Source organism: Ambystoma mexicanum, chromosome 3p (genome assembly GCF_040938575.1).
Source record: "Ambystoma mexicanum isolate Mex_15411 chromosome 3p, UKY_AmexF1_1, whole genome shotgun sequence".
Classification (NCBI taxonomy): domain Eukaryota; kingdom Metazoa; phylum Chordata; class Amphibia; order Caudata; family Ambystomatidae; genus Ambystoma; species Ambystoma mexicanum.
Genome location: NC_090925.1, coordinates 1,243,352,716 through 1,243,372,814, shown reverse-complemented (window position 1 = coordinate 1,243,372,814; position 20,099 = coordinate 1,243,352,716). Strand labels below are relative to the sequence as shown.

General features: G+C 47.7%; 1 protein-coding gene across 3 annotated transcripts in view; it reads left to right on the top strand.

Annotated features, from left to right (window-relative positions):
* Nucleotides 1-20,099, top strand: part of GRIN2B (glutamate ionotropic receptor NMDA type subunit 2B) — a 1,810,086-nt gene that overhangs the window by 1,779,301 nt on the left and 10,686 nt on the right. For all 3 annotated transcript variants that reach the window (XM_069652716.1, XM_069652718.1, XM_069652717.1), the window contains one exon: nt 9,184-9,344. In XM_069652716.1, coding sequence (XP_069508817.1) covers nt 9,184-9,344 — 161 coding nt within the window. The remainder of the gene's footprint in view (nt 1-9,183; nt 9,345-20,099) is intronic.

Below are 20,099 nucleotides of genomic sequence, written 5' to 3'. Positions count from 1 at the left end.
GTCGTTCTGGCATTCCAAGGTAGAGGCTGTTTGTGTAATCGACTCTTGATAATATTAGGGAGATGATTACAAGGGTTCTGTGTGGGAAGGAGAAGTAGTGGAGGATCGCTCTAATTAGTCGCAGGAGGTAGAACCATATACAGTTCTGTTTTGTTGAAAGTGCATTTAATAATCAGGCAGAATGTGTAGTTCTTCTGTAGTGGTTTGAACATTGTTTTGAACTCGTATCACTTCCTCTCACCACCATTCTCTTCATGGAATATAGCATTTGAGAAGTTTAAATTAACAGTTTGGGAATTGTTTTTTTTATATCTGTGGATCTACATAAAATCCACAATCCTATAGGGTCTGGAAGCCAGGGGAGATGGGTCTAAAGGTAAACTGATTGGGCGAGACCCTAGAAGCAATGCTAGTCTCAGTAGTTTAGCCTATATCATATTAAATAATCCAGTTAGTCAGCAATAATAACTAATATATAGTTACTAAAAGCACAATTGCCTGTAGAGGCAACAGTATGAAATCCACCATTTTTGTTCACCACCCGTACTGCTCAAAGCCACAATGATAAATCAATCTTATGAACGAAACATAGATAAGAGGTAACTTTCAGTAAAACAATGTTAAAATGATACTATTTATTTGAATCACCAACTGTGACTTCTTGAGATTGATGGAAAATCCCAGCTCTTGTATATCCTTGAGGTAAAAGGCAGTGGGCTGATAAGCCAGTCGTCTATATATGGGTAGATGTGATGCCCCTTTGCCCTGAGTAGGGCGCAACAGCGTTTATCAGTCTTATAAAGACCCTTGGGTCGAATTGAGATCAAAGGGTAGAACCTTGTATTGGAAGTGAAAACCCATGACCCTGAACCTCAGAAAGGACCAATGGGGTTGCCAGATTGGACATGTAGCTAGGCATCCTTCATATCCAGGGAGCACATCCAGTCTCCCGCGCACAATGTCTCCGCTAGTCTCCGCTAGTAGCGCTGGGGTAACCATCTTGACGTTTTGGAGAGGAACGGAAAGGTTCAAGGTGGAAAGGTCCAACACAACTCTCAGGCCAGCCTGGTTCTTTCTGTGTATGACGATAATTTGTGAATAGAAGCCCAGACCCAGCCGAGAGGCTGGGACCTCCTCCACTGCTTGACTCTCTACAAGCGAGCGTATTTCCACCAGCAGAGCTCCTGTATTAATCTGTGGGAGCGGAAGGGAGGCGATGGAGGGATAGGGAGCCTGAAGTTCGTGGTTACTACAGAGAGGCTCCATGGGTCCATAAACCTTGTCCGCTAGCGGTGAGCGTGAAGGGTAAGTCTGCCCCACACTGGAGACTCTAGGATCCGGGTGGGTGTGTCACGATGTCTTTCCCTCTGAGGTTGGGGCTGAGGAAGGGGACTGGAAAAAGCTTGCGCCTCTGCTGGCTCTGGGATCTGTCCGGTTGTCTGGACCATCTCTCTTGGAAGCCTCCAAAAGACCGACCCTTGTCTGAGCGCTGGTGCACCTGGCTATATGTCTTGGGGTTGGACTTGGTGAGGATCGATAAAGACTTAGCAGTCCGCGAGCTATTTGTTTTCTTATCGAGTTCCTTGTCCGTTGTTGCATGGAACAATCACCCCCCTCGAAAGGAAGGTCCAGTATATGTTACTGGACATCAGGGTTGAACTTAGTCGCCCTTAGCCAAGCCGTCCTTCTCATGTCGGTAGCCATACAAATGGCACGGCATAAGGTGTCGATGTGAGCCACTGTGGACTCCATTATGTCCTGTGCCACTATCTTGGCTTCAGCCAGCTCAGCCTTGAAGCGAGCCTGGCTCTGCACAGGGAGTTCAGGTAGGAAGTCAGCGATCTCCCACCAGAGCCTCTGGTTGACCGCCGCCTGCATGGCATCCGCATTGGACTGGCGCAGATGGAGAGTGGCATTGGAATAGATTTTCTTTCCAAGCACCTCCAGGATCTTCTCCTCCTCACCCAGGAGTGCTGAGGCTGGTGTAGCCGTGGACGATTGACTCTTAGAGTACAGTGATGCTGCCGCTATCACCAAGGAGTGTGGCTGGGGGTGCGCCGACAGTAAGAGGATGTCCCCTTCCGTTTGCCTAAACTTAGCATCGAGACATCGATTGGTAGGCTGGGTAGAATGTGGCTTGACCCATCCTTTTTTGGCAAGCACCACCACGTCGTTCTGCAGTGGGATTCCCGTTCTAGCTGTGGGGCGAAAAGTGAGAACTTCTGCCAAAACCCCCGCCTCCGGTTGTTCCACCTGTGGCTGTGGAATCCCCAAATACTCAGCCAGCCCTGCCAGCCGGTCCTGCAAGGCTTTGGCTGATGATCGAGTGTCGGGATCCTCCTCCGCATCTGTGCCCACCATTATGTCTTGATGGTCCAGTGCAGCTGGAGTGCTGGGCGCAGGAAGCTGTGGCATACTGATTATCAGCGCCGGAGGCTGCTACAGCAGTGTAGACGGGGCTGCCATGATGGAACAGGCATGGGAGCCGGTGTTGTAGGGACTGGCGCGGGCAGCTGGGGCTGCGCTGGACCCAGAGGAGCTGGACCCATAGGTGGCGTGGCCGTGGCTGTGTCAGAGCGTTGCACGCGGTACAGCTGTCGCAGCCGTGGTCATGGCAGCAGAGGGCGTGGGGAAGGGACCCTCGCAGGCTGGATTCCTGCTGAATCCCGCCGTAGTCGACATGCGCCGGGGAGAAGTGTGGCACCAGAGGACAAAGCAGTATCTGCTAATTGAAAGAGAAAAAGACAAAAGTACTTCTCCAGGGAAGAGTGTGTGGAATTGCTAGATAGAGGCCTAACCCAGGAGCGCTGGTGAAAGCAGCCGGTTCCCATCGACCCGGAATAGAGGACTGAGGAGTGACGCTGGTGGGTGTAGTCAGGGGAGCGTATGCTCCCAGGGCCGCGCCCCGCGTGCATCTAAATGGGAAGAAGATTCTGGTGAAAAAGGTTCTGTGTACCATCCCTAGCGAGGGACGCTCATACAGTACGGAGGAAAGGGGACTATGGACTAGGAGTGGATCATTAACCCTTTTGCCAATAGACAGTGCCTCCCTCAGCTCCACCCCTAGAGGCCAGCTTCAGGTTCTTTACTGCGGATTCAGAGTTGGAAATCCTCTCAAACGTTCTCGCTTTATTCAGCGTTTTCTTCAACAATCTTCAATCTACAGCTTTAACATTTACATCTTTTAAAAGCTACAGATAAGTCGTTTCCTATTGTGGGGATTGGGAGTTTCTACACTTACTAGGCATTCCCCTAAAGGGGACACATGTTTACTCTGTGCTCCTTGAAGGTAGAGCCAATTGAATTGTGCCTCCCTCTTCTCACAATGACTTATGCTAAACCGAGAAAGAACCTTTTTAAAACAGGCTCTACTTCCAGATTACAAAAGATCTATGTTGAAGACATGCATTTGGAATGTCTTTCCTGCCACCACAACTTGGATTCTTACTCCATTTGTCTTTTACAGCTAAGACTTTAAAGTGTAGGCACATAAAATTGGTTGCCTGGCTTGATGAAGGCGTTGTGGCCTCAGACATGGCTTCAGTGAGAAGCTGTGCTTCGCTGCATCCTAGCAGGCCCCCAGGTAGTGCCACATCTGTGAAGAGAGCAAGAGCTCATGAGGAAGCTTCCAGGGGAGAAATGGTAAAGATGAATGATTCCACCGGGGCTTATAAAGGTTCTGAAAAGTCCTCCAAGCATTGAATGCGTGCCTCTTCCTCCTTGCCCAAACAGTCCGTCCACATCTTCTACAAGAAATCTGCAATGATGGCTCCATCCTGGAGCCACAATATCCAGTATAATGGACCCGTTACATTGTTCTATTGAGGAACAAACGAGCACACAATTCATAATCCAAAAGAAGGATCCTCAATATGCATTAACATCAACATAAGTGCAGAGAAAATGTAAACATATTTGCTTCAATCAATCATTTTTGTCAGAAGAGAATTGTTAATTAAGTTACACAAATTGTAAAATGGTGATAATACATAGTATGGAAATATAAAATGTTTGAATTAGCAAAAGTTCATCAGAAAAAAGTTAATTCAAAAAAATTGTTTGCACACATACATACATTAGACAAGAGCGTCACAGTATAACAACGTCTTCACATGTAGATGGAACATCCAAAACATGTGTGTACCATGATCTCCCTAGACATACCCCAGACTCCTACTGGCATAAACTTCAGCCATACTGCGCATACACACATCCATCCTCACTCGTAAACGTGTCTTTACACCCCATCCTTGAGCCAAAACTCCTCAATCGTCAGTGACCCTATTGAAGAGCAAGTCAATATCACTATGCTACACAATGCGCAAACCGTCTGTGAAAGCCTCAGCTTTGACATGATCTATCCATTATGGGATCCCTCAGCTCTGCCTCTCGATACCCCTTAGGACTGGGATTAGTCGCTGTGGTCATCATGCCTAAATGTGTACCTAGGAACCTGGCACTAGAAGTGGTTGCACTACACACGTTATGTGACTCTTTGGGATCCTAGGCACAATTAACATACAGTCAAGAAATAATGAATTAAGGGTCCGTTAGTGTTAGATAACAGTTTTACTTAATGAATGACTCACATTAAGTGTTCCAGCAGTGTAGTATAGTATGTGCGGTAGATCCTCCAAGCATAAAAGCAATCATACTGGCTTTATTATCACTTGGCCCGATCAGATATTTCAGGTAATCATTTGGCTTTTGCAATATTAAGGAAAAAAGGGAAAAGGCTGAGAAAACTGCCCAGCGATTTAAAAAACATTGGTCAAAGTTCTTTCAGGTCTGCCACGAGAACCAGTCAGTTCTCTTCTTTATGCCAGGCTTCATTCCGGTTGTTGTTGGGTTGAGGTCTTCTAACACCACACCAGTATCATAGGGCCATTGAGATCAGATACCAAGTGTTTGTGTAAGACAACAAGTTGTTTCTTTGACCTAAACTTGTGGTACATAAAATGTGGAAGGTTCTCGACCCTACTCTGGTGCACTTACAAAGACTCATATCTGTACGTTTCACCTTTCCATTAGATGACTTTTTGGGGAAGGGGGTGTTAACTCTAGCCATTGCATACTGTTTTTATTCCTGCGGATTGGTCAAAACGGCTAGATATGGTTGTGTGCTCAAAGGTGGTACTTAGAATGCGTTTCTAGTTTTGATGGAAGCTCTCTCTCCATAGTATGTTCTCTCAGTTTCATATTTGTGTTTGAGTTTCAAATTTAAGGATGTGGTTATTTGGTTCATAGTTCACTTGCAAACTTACTTGCAAAAATAAGATCTTCGGGTTCTAGTTTCTTCATTCCTGTTTCTATGTTCTTCAAAATCTGGCTTCATTTGGTGCATGGAAACGTTCTGTCCATGTCCTGACGTTCAGATGTTTGGAGTGGCTTATGCTCTCCTCTGCTGCATATCTCATTTGTGCTGACCTTGCTCTTTCCATGACTGATCGATATCCACAGAGTGGGGTAGCTGGGAAAATGTGCGGCAGATGAAGGAGGGTTTGACAAAATATTCTCGTGCATATGCCAAGCATGGTGACCCCCACCTCTCCTCCCCAGAATTCAGTGTACTACACTAGCATGCTTCCTGCTTTCATTTGGAGAATGATATCCAGTTGTCAAGCAACCTGGCTTCTATGCTTCTTTACAAAGCACACAATTGCAATGATGGTGGGGGTATCGTCTCTATGGTTGTTTTGATTTGCTGTGTCCAAGATATATTGACTGCTAGCATTATTCCAGAATGGGGAAGGTGGTTACCTGTTAAATCTCTTGTTGTGCATATACACCCGGAAAGATTATTTTTTTTTATTCACTTGAGCTGAAGACCATTATTTTGATGTCTCCAGAATTATTATTAAATTGTTCCTCGGGCAGTAGTTTTTCACGGAATGTTACTGTTTCTGGAGTGCATGTTTTTGTTTTTGCAATAATAATTAAAGGTGTTTGACTAAAAGAGCAGCATTACTTTCAAGTCTCCAATCTTCGGGACATGCTGAAGAGATATCATTATTGTACATGTCGTGCACGTGGACCGGGTGGAAGGAAATGGGGAATTGAGTTTACCTTGGTGGTTTAGACGAACTTGCACCTGCCACATCGAGTAAAGGACCCTGGTAATGCTATGAAGCACTACCTTTTTTTAAGTGTAAGGTCTCCTATTTATTCTTTAGCATTTCATGATTGATAAAATCAAAATAGGCGGTCAAGGTCAGAAATGTCACATACATTGTAGAGCCGTTTTTTATATTTTTCTATTATTTCTTCTGCCCTTAAAACCTGGCTTTTCCCAATACTCTCCTAATCCATCGCCCCGCGAGAATACACCACTAATGAAAACTCCCCTGCATCAATCACAACACAGTGGCCGGCAGCTCTTGTAGTGGTTTCACCTGACACACTACCACCACTTGCTCAACAACAGCCCTTCCCGACAAGTAATCCAGGTAAGCCAGCAGCCTTCGTTGTGACACACCTGAAAAACTATCAACCATCCCACAACAACACTCCCACACGACAAGTACTCCAGGTAAGCAAGTAGCTTTCGCTGTGGCACAACCGCAACATACTTACTGCGCCCCCGTCCACCAGATCCATCCACAAAAGAGACCGCGTACAATGAGATAAGTAGCCCAGGGTACCACACCCATTACTAAGGAATCACTGCTAATCTTAACATGCATCGCTCTCTTAGGGAAATCTCAATATTAGCTATCTCTCACTACAAATATACTCTCAAATCTAGGTATAACAAACCATAAATGCCTGTTATATTACAGTAACCTACTGTATTATATGGTGAAACCTAATACATTGTAAAACCTAGGCCTCTTTCCCACCACACAGGATTCTCAAATCTATATGTAGCCTCCATCTTTGTTTATTATATGGTGAATCCTACTGCATTGTGAAACCTAGGCCTCTCTCTCACTATACAGGACTCTCTAAGGTAGGTGTAGCCCCCATCTTCATTTATTACATGACGAAACCCACTGCATTGTGAAACCTAGGCCTCTCTCCCACCATACAGGACTCTCTAATCTAGGTGTAGCCTCCATCTTCATGCATTACATGGTGATGCCTACTGCTTGGTGAAACTTAGGCCTCTCTCTCACTATGCAGGAGTCTCTAATCTTGGTGTAGCCTCCATCCTTGTTTATTACAGGGCGAAACCAACTGCGTTGTGGGACCTGGGCCTCTCTCCCACTGTGCAGGATTCTCAAGTCTAGGTGTAGCCTCTGTCTTTGTTCATTATATGGTGAGACCTACTGCGTTCTGAGGCCTGGGGCTCTCTCCCACTATGCGGGACTATTGGATGTAGGTGTATCCTCCATATTTGTTTTTTGTTTTTTTGTATGGTGAAACCTACTGCATTGTGAATCAAAGGCATCTCGCCTACTACGCAGGACCACCAAGTCTAGGTGTAGCCTCCATCTTTGTTCATTACATGATGTAATTACTGAATTGTGAAACCGAGGCCTCTTTCCCACTATGCAGGATTCCCAAATCTATGCAGCCTCTATACCCACATTTTCTATATTTAGCGAAATTCTACCTACAGGATCCCTTAAGCTTATCCTATCCACCAATAAATGCCTTTATACAGTAAAACAAAATTAATTTGAAACCTTGTCTTCCCCAATGGTATAGGACTCTCAAATCTAGGCCTGTTTCTCTGCTGCACTGGACAAAGATCGCCCCAGCAGAACAATTTCTAAGCTTACGGTATGCATATCTCACACCACCAGTGTGGACACAGGCACAGCCAATCATCCATGCACGATAGAATGCTGCTATGGCTATGCTCATCCGGTCTAGCACCACACATAGCCGTCCAGACTGAAACACCTGACGTACCACAACACCTCTGCCACTAGCATACAGCGAATACTACCTGAAAGGAATTCGGTATAGCTGGCCACACATTGACTCTCTCAACAATAGAAATCTATTGCTAACCCTCAACAGCGCCCACCCACGTGCCTGACCTCTCTTTGGGCTGCTTAGTCGAGCCTTGCCAGCCACCCAAGCCCTAGACAGGCAACATGTACACATGCATCTCCTAAGCTAAACTCCTTGGAATTTTCCACCACACTGACTACAGTCACTGAGGGCGTTCCAACCGGATAAAAGTGCATTGAGGCCACACAAGTGGGGAAAGAGTGCTATATATATATAACCAAATACAATACAATATTTATTGGAGTTTAGACACACTCGGAGAGACTCTCAGGACCTCCCTTGTTAATTTGCATAATTTAAGTAGCTTTGGGTCTCACCCTAAATTACTAGGGGAATCCAGACGTAGACCCCTTGCTCACTATTCCTAGAGAGGCACAGCTCCACCCTACTGATGAGGGCCAATCAGACCGAAGCACGTGTCGGGGGTTGCTGTTGGTACTCTTGTTCAGAGGAGAATTGCCTAGCATTTCGGTGCTGGACTGCCCCAGGGCAGGACAAAGACTGATATGTTTTGGATATTTCTCCTCTGTGAAAGATAGTGAGCTAAAGAATCTGGGTAAGGCTCTCGGAAGCAGGACTAATGTCTGGCAGAGAGAATCCCAGGACCCCCCCTTGTTAATTTGCATAATTTAGACACACATACATAAATGAATAGGAAGGGGCTACAGGTCAAGAAAGCATAACTAAAAGAAAACTGTCTTGTAGGAACTTGACTTGGGACAGGAGTGAATTGTCTGATTAATTTTGTAATTTTTGTTGACTCTGCAAATTTGTTATGCATTTACCGTTGCTAAAATTAAATGTTCATACACTAGGCCTGTTTCCTATACAGGAACGGTTGGTTTTTTCACAAAATTCATAAAGGACATCACTGTTGTGCCTCAGTTGATGAGCCCCCACAAGAAGGTTTCAGTCTGTATTTTTGATTTGGTGCAAAACATGTGGGCTAAGGCGTGATCTGCCTATTGGCTGTGCATTCCATGTTCTCAAGAGTAAAATTAAATGTGACACAGCCCAATGTGTTGTTGGGTTTACAACCTCATGCACCAGTCCATTGTTGAAGCAATTTCTAATCAAAGTCTCATTGACTTTATTGACATTACTCCATGATTGAACTTAACACAGAAAAAATGTGTTTACAATAAGACTCTTGGCAGAGGTGGAATAAATTGACCAATGGCTACAAGTTTTAAATGCGATGCTCCTTTTTAACCCATGCAGTTCCAAAGACCGAACGACTTCTCTCCAGCCTTTCGATTTGGAACCGTCCCAAACGGGAGCACCGAAAGGAACATCAGGAATAACTATCCCGAGATGCATGGGTACATGGTCAAGTTCAACCAGAAGGGGGTGCAGGATGCTCTCCACTCACTTAAGACCGGGTAAGTCCTCAACCAGTTCCCTGGTAGTTTCTCACCTGACTTCCCCACCAGAATTCCAGAGTCTGTCAAAAACTTTTTATCTTTGCAAGATGTACATACCGCATTCTATGGAAAGGCAATGTAAAGAGTCCTCTCCTTTCTGTAAGGCATATGGTCATCAGTCTGTAACTCCTCTGTGTAAAGAGAGTGTGCTCGTCTTTAAGGTTTCATTGTGTCTATAAAGCATCTGTGTAAAGAATCGTCTCATATCTTCAAATGTTTTTGCCACAGTCTGTAACCCCTCTCTTTACAGAATCCCTCCACTCTGTAATGAGCATAAGCCCCTTATTCCGTAACCTGTAACTTGTCTGGATAAAATACCATGAACTAATGCATCTACGCAGCGATCTGTGTGCGGTCTCAGTCAGTAAATGAATGCCAACATTGATTGGGTAATATTGTACGTAAAAATGTTCTATGTAAGGTGCTTGGGCTTAAGCGCTATATAAATAACACAACATTATCATTCTTGCAAGATACCTAAAATAAGTACTTTAAACATGTTTATGACCATTGCTCGTCAGATAGCACAGCGAGTAGGGCGCTCGATTTGACATCTGTGCAGAGCCTGCCAATGCAGGTTCGAATGCCAGCAGGGTCAAACTCCGCCCTTGATCCTTCCGAGGTCGATAAATAAGCACCACACACCATGGGTAATAATAAATAGCACTCAGGTGCTTGAGGGTTTGTAGTGCTGTATACATGCAAATTGTTATCAGCACCCACAGGCCTTCTTGTGGGCGAAAATGCGTTCTTTAAATGCATGCATTTTCCCCTTAGTAGTCTGTTACTCAGGGTACGCGTGAGAGGATGGAGTTGCCTTACAGTTTTTAGGGAGAAGGCTCATTCCCCTTTATGCCAGTTAAAGGAGTAAGAGCTGTGACATTTTAGTATAAGGATGTGGAGCCAAATATCCCAGCAAAGTCACATGCTGGACTGCAATTACTTATCCTCCAGTCATTAATTGTGTTGAGCCGGGTTGCTTTCTGCATCTCGAAGCCGAGATCGCATGATAACCACAACAAAAAAAGAAACAAAATAAATTAGCTGTTCAAATCTCTCTGTCCCATTTATAAGCTAGCAGCTTGTTTGACTCATACAAAAGTAGCAGTTCTGATCAATCTCACACACGTTTTTTTGGCGTGTGCCTTTAAGTATTTAAAGTAAGAAGAGGCTTTACACAGATCCGTGTGCCCCGTGGCTTCTGTAAGCTCTTCCTGTAGCCCTGGCTGTAAATCTCTCACACCTGTGACTTCCGAGGCTTGGAGTCCCACATAACTACTGATCCATTACGGGAATACAAAATGCCATGCGCTGAAAGGCAGGAGGTGTAAAGCCTCACTCGCGGCCTGAGCATATGCGGTTTACTCATTGTGAAGGCTTGGCCTTACGTGGGAAGTCGGCTGCCAGCTGTAGGTTTCTTGGTTTGCAGCATGCCCTCTTCGGCAGTTCATTTCCATGCAGATTTGCTACTGTGTGGCAGAAGAGAAAACATGTTTTACTGCCAGCCAGGCAAGTGAACTTGGCGCAAGGGACACCCCCTAAACAAAACAAGTCTGGCCCTGCTGTACTGTGGCTTCATGCACTCTGCCCCTGCATGATATTAGTGACGCACATATTTTTGGGGACTCAGTCCTGCTGTAACCTCTTGGTGTTAGCAAACCCTTTCTAGTGTTTCTTGTGTGGCCATATACCGCATACTGTTGTATCTTTGTAAAGGTGTTTTCTTTTCACTAATATCCCGTGGTCATCTCCCTCATCATGCAACGTCTCTGTATACAGGCTATTCCGCCTGTGAATGCTCCTATCTCGCAGACGGTAGCCCCTATCTAATACATTCTCTCCACTAATAAGGCATGTTCGCTGCCTGTAACCTCTCTTTATAAAAGCCCACTTCATGTCTGTAGGCGTATATCCCGCAGCCTCTCTAAAATCGTTTCTTTTCACTAAGAATGCATATCCCGCAGTGTGTAACTCGCTCAATGTAAATAATTATTTCCCCTGATAGAGCCGCTCGCTGCAAAGTCATGCATCACCCTAGGGCCTTTTTAAATATCTCTGCCCATGAATATAAACATTGCGTAGGCCCAGGCGATCCATCATATTCCGACAAGGTGAACATTGCGCACAGACGCCCCCGGGGGCCGCTTTGCGATTACTGTCGCGGCTGCTGGCGCTGCCAGTGATGTACGAGCGCCCTTTCCGCCGTGCCCCGTCGGGTTACCGGGTGTGCACGGCTACAGAGGGAACAAAACCCAAAAGGAGGCCGGAGGTCGTGATTGGTTGGGGCCCCGTGGCACCCCTCTCCCCCCTTGAAAGCTCTGATGTTTCTGCAGCTAGCAATAATCGCGATGCAAGAGAAAGCCAGTTCCTTCCCTCTTTCGTAGTATCACTGCGTGAGTTTACTATTACTATAGTTTTCACAAAGCAGCAGCCATGTGCCACAAAGCCGTGTGCTGTCCCATGGCACAAGGACAGCTAGCGCTCCCGAACGGCCAGCCTGGTAGGCCGGCGTGGGCCTGTTTCTTCAGTGACTTAGTATAAAGAGCAGCTGTAGTTTTAAGCATCGTTTACAGACTATCGTGCTTTAAAATGCACAATATTCCACACATTTACAAAAAAGTTATGCCTGCTGGTATGTTTTTTTGTAAAATGCAGTTATTTTATTTTTTATAGTTTGACTTTCTTGGAAACACCCGAAAGCAGGGGGGAGAGCGTGGAACATGCCCCAGGAAGCAATATTCTGTTAGAAATCATTTACTTGTTATTTTCGGATGCTTATTTTAAACTAAAATCATGACAGTTCTGTCTAATTTGTGTAAGATTGTCTAGAACAACCGGTTTTCACAATAAATGAATACAAAATGTAAATCACGTTAGCATCTCAATTCATATGCATACAGTTTTAGGCAATTGAAATCCTGATGTGGGGTTAGTACTTGCATGCCAGAGGAGTGATTAGAAGGGTAGAGAGAGGACAGGAGACCACACATTCTCACAACAGTCCTTATGTGTGTAGTTTCAGACGTGAAGGAGAGAATTAACTGCTTGTAACGCTGAAACTACACTAAAATAGGCTCATTAGAATGCGTAAAGAAGTTAGATGCCCCCGCACAAGTACGTTTCCCCCTCCCCCAACGTCTCTGAATTTAGTGCCTCCGCCAACATTTTAAGGGTTAGCTCCAGGGGCCTGACAATGAAAGAGGAACCAGGGCCTGATAATGGGGTTGAGAAAAGCAATCGATGCTTGACAACCCGTGGATAACCAGGGCCTGGTAATGAGAGACAGCGAGAGCGACCAATCGTGACTGAGAATGAGACAGCAACTAAGGAATGACATAGAGAAACCAAAGCTTGACAGTGGACCCATATGTGACCAGGGCCTGACCGAGAGAAGGCAACCAGGGTCTGACACATTGAAAGAAAAAAAACTGCTGACAAAGAGAGTAATCAGAGTATGTCAGTGAGAGAGCAACAGGGCCTGATAGTGACAGAAGAGCAAGTAGGGCCTGTCAATGAGATAAAGAAAAACAATTGGGGCCTGACAGTGAGGGCGTGTTCTCTCTGTGGGAGGCTTTGGATATCCAGAGTTTGTTAGTGAGAGAGAAAAGAACCAGTAAGCCGGTAACCAGGTCGGAAATGGAGAAAGAAAACAGGGTTGCAAATGAGAGATAGAGGTGTTATCCAGGGCCTGTCAGCGAGAGAGAAATCAAAACCTGAATGAGTGAGATGAACCAGGGCCTGGCAATGAGGCAAAGGGCAAATAGGTTTGCCAGTGAGAGAGAACAGAGTACTTGATAGAGAGGCAAGAGGGTAATCAGAGGATTATTAGCAAGAGAATAATCAGTGCTTAGGAGAAACAGAGGAATCAGGGCATGGCAGTGAGAGAGAAACCAGGTTCTACCAGGGAGGAAGATAACTTCTCCAGTATGGGGATGGCATGGATTCACATGCTCATGAATATTCCCGGGCGTCAGGCTGGGAGTCCTCGGTAAAAGAAAAAACAGCTTCCCTTTCACTTTAAAACAGTATTGCTCCTCTAAACCAATCACTGTCCTCTGGGTCATACTGCCCCCATCCAATGACAGTCCTCACCCTAAGCACCTCCTCTGGCAGCCATCTTCAGATTTTTACTGCACGCTTCAGTGTTGGGAGTCCTTGAGTTGCACTCCGAACTATTTGTATGTTTTTTAGTGTTTTTCGATGAGAAAAGTTACATTTTTGTTTCAAAGAGCCCGTGCGCTCTTTCATTCATCTGCCTACATCGGGGAACCCATTGTCAGTGAAGTTCAGTGCCCCTCAAGGGCTAGGATTCATGAAAGATTCTAGAAAGGCCATCTTGGGTCTACTTCGCGCACTCCTACCATGATGGAGGAGAAGGAGGGGATATCCCTCCTCAGGACCTGCACCGAATGCGGGTTACTGAATGTGTTTGTGGAGGACAAGCACCTACAATGCCACTACTGCCTACATCGGGACCATAAGGAGGTAGAGTGCAAGATATGCCTTGATTTCTCTAGGGAAACGATAAAGGACAGGCATAGTAGGCTGGCGGCATTGCTCAACACCAAAACTTCTGACCCGTGCTCTGAGCAGGGTCATGCCTTGTCCAGGAACGGCCGGTCTGAGGAGCGGTCTTCTAAGACCTTTGAGGGTACCCCATCCGTGGGGGCCCAAGATAAGGCCAAGATCCGCAAGCCCGAGTTTTCCGGGTTCGCTGCAGAAGCGGGTCCCAAAGTGGATAGGGCGCGATCAGCATCACCTTCCGCGTCCATTGTCAGCCTACCATCATGCTCCTCCTCAAAGAGAAAGTCATCTACCCCGGCTAAGCTACGGGAGAAATCTTTGAAGCCGCAGACAGAAAAGAAGGCAGCGCAGCCCATGCAGGTTCATCCAGCACAGGCGAAGGCCTCGTCGGCAACTGCGTTGGCAGCTACTAGTACGACAGCAGCTAAGAGCACTGATCATATGAGGGTGGTTCCCATAGCGCAGAAAGTGTCCCTGCCCCCAAGGCACAACTCCACCGCAGAGAGTTCGGCAAAATCTGCAGGTACGCCAAAGGGATGAAGAAACCGGACCAGGTCCCAGTGCAGAACCCTCAAGTAAGAAAAAAGGGGGGCACCAGGATGCCCCGAAACAGTCCTCCCATGTCGTCTCCCAAGCCATGGATGTCTCGTCCACAGACAACAAAGATCAGGAGTCCATCCAAAGGGACTTCTTTCCCGGTTTTGCCTTCCCAGCCGAGGGACATTTCCTTGGATATTCTATCGACACTCCACACTTTGGTGTCAGAGATCCAGATGAGAATGCCTCCGGCACCTGTGGTCCCCCAGGTCCGCGGTCAGCCTCCGCTGAAGAAGAGGAAGCCTCATCTGATGCCTGCATGTCAACCTCCTCCACCGCGTCGAGACCCAACTCCCCCAGCAGACCCAGATACAAGTATGGGAACAGATACAGCCATGACGACGGATGGCAACGAAGACATTGTTGCAGCGGATGATGCGTCGCAACATTTGTATGCCCCGCATAGAGTTTCCCCACCAGACGAGTTGGGTTCATTGCACTCCACAATCGCCAGGGCCTTCGAGCTTTTCCAGCTAGTGCCCAAGGAAACCAAGAAGGAGGGCTTCTTGTATCAGAGGTGAGAGGGCAAGAGGAAGACAATCATGGCTGTACCTTTTCTGGATGATATTTGGGAAGAGGGCGTAGCCCTCATGAAGAATCCTTGCGTGGCTCCAGCCAAGCGGGATAGGCTGGAAAAGAAGTATAGGGTGCCGGACTTCGCACTCAAATGCCTGAGATCGCAACCATCGCCGGACACTGTGGTGTCGGCGGCCGCGAGGAAACAGTCGGCTAACCCGTCCTTGTCGTCTTCGGTCCCTCCAGACATTGAAGGGAAAAGGATGGACGCCATGGGGAAGAAGGTGATTTACACTGTGGCGTCCACAATCAATGCAGCCAATGCACTGTTATGTTATGTTATTTGGCATTTATATAGCACTGTATATATCATTGGTATGACCTCAAAGCGCTGGTAGGTTGAACGCCCTCAGGACCGTAGTCCAGGTCAGTTGAAAGAGTAGGGTGTCAAAGGGGCTTGGGTGCACCAGATAAGTGTGCAGCTGATTTAATTGCTTGATGGTAGCTGCATTCTAGCGTTAGGTGTGGTGGCATGGTAACGGTTCAATGTGTGCAGTCTGGCAGGTGGACACCAAGACTGGGTTCTGGCTGCGTTAGGCCAGCGGGATGCTTATGTGAGCAGCTAGGCCGTTTTTTGTGTGGGATATAGCTGGGTATTATTAGAATGATGTGTTCATGGGATAGTGTTTGTATGTGAGCAGCTATGCCGAATTGATCGAGGGGTTTAGCTGCTCTCTAATTGTGTGATGGCATAGAGTAGAGAGTAAGCATAGTGATATGATATGATGATGTTCATCTACACAGCGCCCAAACACAATGCACTTCAAAAGCGCTCGATGACAAGCGAGGGAACAAGGGAAAACGCAAAGACACTCCCACAGGCCATGAACAGCACAAATGTGAAGACTAGCTACAGCACTCGGTCTAGAGACACCCAGACAGTGCAAGTGCCAAGACACAGACAGGAGGGAATGGTACACGAGGGCCGGAGGGGCTGGGGGGGACTGGGCTGCACAGCGACATCGCAGGTGACCAGAGGGTAGGAGCAAACAGCAACAACATGGAGGGGCCAGGGCACACAGAGAGACATCACAGGGACCAGAGGGGCTGTGGGTATACTGGTGATCCTAGCCAGGTCTATAGGGAGTTGTGGTACAAACTAGGACTGATCTTGGAGTTCCTCCCCTTTGATAAGAAGATGGAGGCCCTCGCCCTCTTCCAGGAAGGAGAAGTGGCAACGGACCACGCCATCACAGTGTCAGTGGACATCGCCGACACAGGGTTCCGGCAAATGGGGAACAGTGTCTGCCTTCGTCGGCAGGTATGGATGAAGGCCACTAACTTCCATCCGGAAGTCTAATCGCAGGTGCTGGACATACCCTTCGATGGGGAAAATCTGTTTGGGAAGGTGGTCAACGAGTCCCTGCAGGCCATCAAAGCGAATATGGAGACAGCCTGCTACCTCAGCACTCTCCAATAGCACTGCTCATCTTCTTTTCGCTCCTCCAGGGGAAAATCGAGCAGGTCATCAAAAGGGTTCTCCATGTCATACAGACAGCCTTCATGATCCTCAACGAAAGAAGCCTACAGAGGCCACTCCCAGGCCTACGGTAGCAGAAGGTAGCATTGTCCGCAGGGCAGGACCCCGACGCTCAAGCAAGCCTGAACCAGCCAATGCGTCGGGTCCCCACTCATGCACCCCGGTGGGAGGCCGGCTGACAAGGTTTGTCAGCGAGTGGAGAAAGATCACCACTGATCCTTGTATTCCGCCAGTTCCCTAGCAGGAGCAGCACATCCCTGAGATTCTGGAAAAAGTACGAGCAATGCAGGGCGATAGAGCTAGTTCCCCAATGACTACGGGGCTCTAGAGTTTATTCCAGATGCTTTCTAGTCAGAAAGAAGACGGTGGGCTGGAGGTCCATCCTGGACCTACAACGTCTGAATAAACACTTAAAGTCCCCGAAATTTAGGATGGTCAGGTTGCAGCACTTGCTCGGCCAACTGGAAAAAGGAGACTTCTTGACGTCTTTGTACCTGGAGGATGCATATTTTCATATTCATAACCCCATTCACAAGAAACATAGGAAATGTCTGCGTTTTGTGTTGCAGGGCCAGCACTACCAGTTCAAGGCCCTACCATTCGGCTTGAAGTCGGCCCCAAGGGTATTCACAAAGTGCCTTGCACCAGTGGTGACCCATCTACGTCTGCATGGCATACATGTATACCCGTACCTGGACGACTTGCTGATTCATGCCTGCTTGCGGGAGCTGGCCGACAAACACAGGAAAGCCAACCGTCCGACTATTGACAGATCTGGGATTCTCTGTCAACTATCCGAAGTCCTGCTTAACGCCGTTGCAGAACACGCTGTTCCTAGGTGCCAGACTTAACACAGTGTCTTGCTTGGCGTCTTCCTCAGAAGAGAGACTAGCAGCAATTTGAGGATAGGTGCAACGACTGTCCTTGCCGAAGACGGCCACGGTGCGGGCCATCAAGTTGTTGCTGGGCATGATGTCATCCTGCATCTACCTCGTCCGCCTCTGCAGATTGCAGATGCGACCCCTACAAGAATTCCTGGATGCCCGTGGGATATAGGTGTCTGGAAGTTTCACAGACAAGATCTGTCTCAACGAAGAGTTCCGTCGGGCGACAGAGTGTTGGGGGGTCCACTCCCACATCACCCAAGGCATGGGATTTCATAATCCCACATACCAGTAGACGGTCACCACGGATGCCTCCCTGGAAGGTTGGCGAGCGCACAGCGGACGTCTGCATGCCAGAGGCCTGTGGCTGCCGGAAGAGAAAGATCTGCATATCAACATCCTGGAGCTACAGGCGGTGTTCTGTGCCCTCAAGCCGTTCCTACCGTCTCCGAAAGGCAAGGTGGTGAGGATCTTCACGGACAACACCAACAGCATGTTCTACATCAAAAAGCAGGGGGGCACTCGATCCCCGGCACTCTCCAAGGAGGCCCAGGATATGTGGCACTGGGCCGTCGGTCAGTGGATGTTCCTCGTCCCCTTCACCTGGCTGGAGTAAAGAACACCATCACAGACTCCCTCAGCAGATAACTCAGCTCCTGCCACGAGTGGGAGCTTTGTCAGGATCAGGTGGCCCACCTGTTCACCGAATGGGGCATACCCCAGATGTTTGTGACGGTGACAAATTCCAGATGTTCGCCAGCAGGTTCCATCAGCCGAGGAGCTTGATAAGAGCTGTTTCTGTACAAGTTTCCCCTGTTCCCTCTCCTGCTACGAGTCATCAACACACCCAGGGAGTGCCAATGCAAGATGATACTCATTGCCCCGGCGTGGCCGAGGCAGATTCGATACCAGGACCTTCTCAGCCTGTCAGCAGCACCTCCAGTCAAGTTGCCTGTGGGTCTGGATCTTCTCACCAGAGAGGGAGGCGTAATCCTTCATCACAACTCAGGATCGCTGAACCTGATGGCTTGGCTCCTGCAGACTTAGAGTTTGGAGGTTATGAGTTGCCAGCAGACTGCAGGGAGGTCCTTGCCAAGGCCATGGCGTTGTTGACCTTTAAGTGCTACAGTCATAAGTGGAATCGTTTTGCTACGTGGTGCCGGTCCCAGAAGATTACCCTCCAAGGGTCATGGCTCCACAGATCCTTCCATACTTGCTAACCTTGGCAAAGGCTGGTCTGGCACACACCTCCATCAAGATGCATCTGGCGGCTATCTCCTGCTACACCAGATCCCCAGGATGATCCTCGCTCTAGTCCCACAGACCCATCAAGGAGTTTCTCAAAGGACTTTTCCAATCTTTCCCGCTGGTGACGGCTCCTGCCCCGGTGTGGGAACTCAACATGGTTCTGACAAGGCTCATGGGAGCTCCCTTCGAGCCTATGCATCAGGCCCCACTCAAGTTTCTCTCGTGGAAGACGGCTTTCCTAGTGGCCATTACCTCTGCCAGACGGGTTGGTGAGATCCAAGCCATATCCTGCAAGCAACCGTACCTGACTTTCCACAAATCAACGGTGTTACTGTGTACGTACCCCTCTTAAATGCTGATGGTTCAGTCGAAATTCCACCTCGACAAGCCTTTGGTGTTACCTGTTTTCTTCCCGAAACCTTCATCGCCAGCAGAAAGGGCCTTGCACTTGCTGGACGTTACTCGTGCCGCGACGGTCTACGTGACACGCACAAAATGTTTTCGGAAGACTTCTCAGCTGTTTGGGAACTTTGGTCCTGTGAACAATGGGAAGGCATTGCCCAAGGCTTCCATTTCAAGGTGGCACTCCAGCGGCATCACGCACTTTCATTGCTTGGCGAAGCAACCCTTGCCCGGCCGTCCGAGAGCCCACTCCACAAGAGCAATCGATGCGACGACAGCATTCCTGTCTGGTGTGCCCCTGCTGGACATCTACATGGCTGCTACGTGGAGGTCCATGCACACCTTCACGAAGTTCTACTGTTTCGACAGGGATTCCAGGGAGGAGTTCAGAGTCGGCCAAGCAGTGCTACGCAACCTGTTCGCTTGAGGCGAGCCAGTTCCAGAGGTAAGAGTTAATTGCTTCTGTTGAGCCATGCCACCTCCTGTGGTTGTGTAATGTTGTACTGCTGTGTATTTGTTATTCATGAGCATGTGACCCCATGCTGGAGATGGTTTAAGTTACTTGAATGTAACTATTGTTCTCCAGCATGGGTCTGGCATAGATTCACATGCGAACCCATCTTCCGGCCCCTCTGCGGCTCTTCTTGGCCATACTGCCACTTTACGTGCTTACCAAATCGGAAGATGGCTGCCAGAGGAGGGGCTTAGGGAGAGGACTGTCATTGGATGGGGGCATTATGACCCAGAGGATAGTGATTGGTTTAGAGGAGAAATAAAGTTTTAAAGTGAAAGTGAAACAGTTTTTTTCTTTTACCGAGGATTCCCAGCCTGACAATGGGTAATGTTCATGAGTATGTGAATCCATGCCAGACCAATGCTGAAGAACAATAGTTACAGGTAAGTAACTTAAACCTAATCAACTGGCAGAGATTGCAGAAGCATCACTTGGCATTGAGATAACTATTAAGGCCTAACACAGTGATAGCAAAGGGAAACACCTAG